General features: G+C 35.8%; 1 protein-coding gene across 1 annotated transcript; it reads right to left on the bottom strand.

Annotated features, from left to right (window-relative positions):
- Nucleotides 1-252: 252 nt before the first annotated feature.
- LOC111881608 (protein WALLS ARE THIN 1) lies at nucleotides 253-2903 on the bottom strand. The gene is made up of 6 exons (XM_023878012.3): nucleotides 2585-2903; nucleotides 2424-2486; nucleotides 2209-2325; nucleotides 1606-2020; nucleotides 791-942; nucleotides 253-682 (listed from the first exon to the last, which is right to left on the bottom strand). The coding sequence occupies exons 1-6, from the start codon at nucleotides 2821-2823 to the stop codon at nucleotides 517-519; spliced, it is 1152 nt and encodes a 383-aa protein (XP_023733780.1). The 5' UTR covers nucleotides 2824-2903; the 3' UTR covers nucleotides 253-516.
- Nucleotides 2904-5398: the final 2495 nt, after the last annotated feature.

The raw sequence follows: 5398 nt of genomic DNA, 5'->3' as shown, positions 1-5398 counted from the left end.
GTTTGTAAGAATAATACGTTGGGACAGATTTCATAACAATTTCTATGTAATCACAAACAAAGGATTTGGACAAAAGCCAACGATTTGAAATCCTTTCTTTTTTAATAGAACAGGGGATTGGAATGAATTTCGATTTTAAATCTTTCCATGTTCGGTGTTCCATGAAACCTTATAACCCAAACACCCCATAACGTTATCATTAAAAAAAAGATATTTATGCATTTCCTCATTTCTTTCATAAAAACGCTAAAATTACCTAAAAATTAATCACCTTAAAACACACAATCAATCAAAACGGGTACATAACACAAATTTAAATACACAACACAAAAGACTAATATTGAATTACCAAAACACCATTAAATGATAGATATAGAGAAAGTGATCATCGAATATAATCATCACATCTTGGACTTTTCTGAAGGATTTTGTAAAACGCACCACACTTTGCTTTTCCCCTTTAACATAACAGAGACATAATACTTTCCATTTGCAAAAAGGTTAGGCTTATGTTGGTCAAACATTTTGGTTTGACTGAGTCAGCAAAGGCTGGACAATAGATGATTTGGTCTGGCTTGTTATACCATGGGACTGCTTTTCATATAACATAAACTTCCTCTCTTCATTCTTTCCCCACAACACCAAGTACAATCCTGTTATGATCAATACTGCCCCTATAATCCTGCATCATCAACATCATACATTTTGTATATGTTTTTAGAGATTACATTAATGAAATATATAACTTTTTATTAACATCAATAATAACTTAGTAAATTTTATAATATACCCTCCCAAATAGAACTCTTCTCCTAAAGCAACCGAAGCCATAAGAGCAACAACAAGAGTCTGAACCGGTTGATACAAGGCAACGAAAACGGGGCCGCCTTTGTCAATGCACCATATTTGTACTGCAAATGCTATGCCAGACGCAACCACACCCTACAATTATAATTTTGTTTTAATCTCAATATCGGTACAAGTAACTAAAATGAATTAAGTGTTAGTTTGTCTAAAATGAATTTAGTTCATTTATATTATGACAAAGAACTTGAAAAAAAAACCAAAACTAAAAACAAATTAAAAACGAGAACTATCAAAATATCATCGTAAATTGTTATATTCTAAGATAAGTGATTTGTACACAACAATTTATGTATTATTGAGTTGTACAATATAATATTTTAAAGCACCAATTGTTATGTATGAAGAAAAATTATTGTGTACAAATCATCTCCCATATTCAAACCACATCTTAAAAAAATAAAATTACGCTCGAACATTTAAATATGACATCTAGTTAGTAAAAATGTTCAAAAATAGGTATCCAAAAATTTGGATATCTGAGTTTCTGTTATCCGAGAAAAGTGAGTGGGTTTTTGAAAAATTAATATCAAAATTTCTAGATATCCTTACAACTTGAGAATAAAAAACTATATAATATATTAATTATTTCTAAAATAAAAGCAAGATGTTAATGGTCCAATAATTTTTTTTGGCACATTTGAAATTTTTGTTATGCCCACCTATTTTATCAAGATTTTAGTTATCTTTTTAGTTTAAAAAATGTTTACTTTTTTCAATACAACTAAAAGATCCACTTACGGCATAAAAAACGCTAAAGAGCTCCGACCCGGTATGAATGGCCCAAGCATTCAAGTCTCTCTCCATAAACGCAGCTAAAACTAGAAACTGCAGTATTCCGAAGAAACATTGATAAGAAGTGAAGGAAAGCCTCGCCGGATAATTTTTCAACACCGGAGCCTGCAACACCAGCCACCCTGACCACGACAAACAATGTCCGATCAAAAACAAGCACCCCAGCGTCCAGCTCTTCCCGTTGGCGTCTCCCAGCGACTGCAACACCGGCGACATCTCTCTCACCTTGTTTAGCGACGGCGATGGGCTGTATATCGTTGGTCCTTTGTAAAGCGTGATTACAGAAGCTCCGGCGATGCAGAATAGGGTTCCGACCACTTTCGATATTCCGTCTTTCCTGTCCAGTCTCACTTTCTCTATCCTGAAATTACAAGTTGTAATTAACGTTTGTATAAGATTTCATGAGATATATATATATATATATATATATATATATATATATATATATATATATATATATATATATATATATATATATATATATATATATATATATATATATATATATATATATGCATGGCACGAGTGATGATGAGCTAGAGAACTTGCCGGAGAACCGCCGCCATGAGGAAGGTGATTGCAGGAACGGAGTTTTGAATGGCGGAGGCGAACGTCGGAGAGGTGTTATCCAAACCCAACAAATAGAAACCTTGGTTTGCAGTAATCCTATGCATGCGTAACACAAAATCAAGTTAAGTTAAGTTAGAAAGACGCATAATTGAAAAGTTTTATCCAATTTCAATGGATTCAAAGTAAAATCATACCCGACGATTGCAAGGAGGAAGAACTGGGTAAGGAAATTGAGGTTAATCGGTGGGCGCTCCTTCCTGATCGCAACAAAGATTTAAAGTTATTAATTATAATTTTTAGAATTAAGATTCGGAGTAAAAATATAGCGACATCATATTTGAAGTGTTTGACTAACTTTTCAAGAAAATAAGCGAAAGGGAGGAGGAGAACGAAGGCAAGGATGTTTCGGTAGACAGGGAAGACGATCTTGGAAATGCCCATATTAAGAGCAGCTCTAGAGACGACATGAAAACCGGCATATCCAAACTGCAATGCCAGCATGGCAATATGTAATTGCACTCTCTCCGGAAACCATCCCTTTATTCTTTGGGTGGTGGTGGTGGCGCCACCACTACTGCCGCCGACGTCTGCCATTGATAAGAGTGATATAGAACACTCTTGGGGATCAAAGATGGAGGAATGGAGCAAGTAGTGGTGAGGAGAGTAAGTGTTAGAGAAGGTGAAGGGGAGATATATATACCACTTTCTTCGGTCCTATTCCTCGGATGTACATGAATATGAAATTATGAATATAACGATGAGTATAATTCTAAACATGTATACGTAATTTTTGAGATGAATACGAAAAAGGATAGAAAAAGGGTGTATATTATAAATTTTTTTTTTATGGAAAAGAAAGAGTAATTAATGAGGTTATGAGGTCTGGTTTGGGGGCATGCGGTGCGATTAATGATGAAAGCATAGCGCACGAGGGGGTGGAGCCGATCCAGCCGGAGGTGGGGGTGTTCGCTTGCGGCTTCCACCAGATTTCATTCCCTTCCCCGGTCAAAACAATGCCCCACATAATTTCATCACTATATTTCTCTTAAATTAAACTAAACCTCATGATTATGTTTCTGCCCTTACAAACTTTGGTGCTTATATTTTAAAATGCCTTTTTTTTAAGGGCTTAAAGTCCTTTTTAACCTCTTATTGAGGCCACTTCACCTTGTATATGAGGTTTTAAGATTTCACCTCACCTCTTTCAACCTTCTCCCTCACTTTGTAACGTCTCCCTCTCTGAACTCTCATTCTAGTATTTGATGTTTATGTTGGAATTCCTTAGTGGAGTAGGTCACAAGGAACTTCAATTTGAGTAGGGCACAAGCAAGTTGGTTTGATCATAAGTTGGTTTCCGATTCTAATTTTATAAGTTGATATGTTAGACTATGTATATAAACAACGAGTTTATGAAATATGTATGATTAACACAATCAAATGTAATTGAGTTTTAGTGAGTTTCTCAATAAATTAGAGAGTTATTCTCGTTACTGTTTGTATTTTTATTGTTTTATATCTTGAATTAGAGCTAGTGGAGATCGAAACATATAGCAAATCTCCAAGTTAAGATCCTCAGCCTCCAATCTTATTTGTTGAACATGTTAGTTAACATGGGAGATGATACAAGTAAATATGGTGTACCTCCGTCAAGGTACAAAGAGGTCGGGACGACCTCTGTACACCATCCCATGCTCACATCCACAAATTACACTATTTAGGTGATGAGGATGAAGGTGGTCTTGTGAATTCACTAGGCATGGAGTTTGATTGTTCTGAGATCAGAAGAAAATGATGAGAATAACAACTTGGCAATGAGAGTATTATATCAAACGATGCCAAAAGACTTGATCCTACAAATCAGTGATCAAGAATCCTCCAATGACCTTTGGGACGCAATAAAGGCAAGACATGTTCGAGCAGATCGTTGAAAGAAGCCTGTTTACAAAACCTAATGTCTGAATTCAACAGGCTAAAGATGACGGAGTCCAAATCAATTGATGAATATGTCGGGAAGTTATTTGGAATAGCTTCGGAGTGAATAGCTTCGAAGTCAGCAGTGTTGGGAGAAACAATCGAGGAAACGAAACATGTGAATACTTTTCTTAAAGCCCTACCGAACTTCGTTCATAAACATAGTTGTTTCACTAGAACAAGTTCTAGATCTTAAAACCACTAGATTGGAAGATGTTGTGGGACGATTGAAGGCTCATAGGGAGCGAATAAAAGAAGAAGATTCCAGGGACAATATTCAATCAAAATCACTTTTTTCGAAGAATGATCGGGTAGGATCAAACCTGAAAAATCAAGAAAATACGAAGGGTCGGTGGTAGGGATCAAACAACAAAGGACAAGGAAATACGAGCAAGAAGACTTCAAATGTCATGGATGCATTGACATCTACAGGAGAAACAATTTAAGCAGACAAGCAGAAGAAAGACCATTTCAAGGTGATTTGTTACTGGTGTGACAAACCAGGACACTTTGCCTCTTAATGTCCTGATCAAATTCAAAATCTACAAGAGTCAAACTTTACTGGAATCGAGGATAATGATTTTATACACGAAACTGTGTTCCTTAATGAAGAAAAGGTGATATTGTCTCAATATGAGTCATAAGAAGACGATGTGTGGTACTTAGACTATGGGGTGAGTATATATGACAGAAAACCAGTCATTCTTCTCTTAACTCGATGAAGGCATAATCGGGCGAGTCAAATTTGGGGATAACTCTTGCGCAAGTATAAAGGGAAAAGGTACAAGACCCCCCCTTTTCCTTGGGGGCAATAACTATTAATGATGTATATCTACTACATACTAGATCTTAAGAACAACATCATTAGCCTTGGCTAAACAAGAGAAGCTGGATGTGACATGCAGATGAAAGACGACTACCTAACCATGCATGATGCTGATAATTGTTTGCTTATGAAGGTAAAGATGAATCCAAATAATATTTATAAAATAAAACTAAATTTTGGAGTGCCTATGTGTCTTTACTCCAAACTCAACAAAAATAATTGGCGATGGCAAGCAAGATTGGGGCACATGAAATTCAAGTCGATGAAAACGATGTCAAAGAAAGGTTTAGTCACAGGTTTGCCACACTTTGATCAAGAAAATAAATTGTGTGAATCTTGCTTAGTGGGCAAGCAAACAAGAAAATCATTCCT

Source organism: Lactuca sativa, chromosome 4 (genome assembly GCF_002870075.4).
Source record: "Lactuca sativa cultivar Salinas chromosome 4, Lsat_Salinas_v11, whole genome shotgun sequence".
Classification (NCBI taxonomy): Eukaryota; Viridiplantae; Streptophyta; class Magnoliopsida; order Asterales; family Asteraceae; genus Lactuca; species Lactuca sativa.
This window is presented reverse-complemented; position numbering and strand designations above follow the sequence as displayed.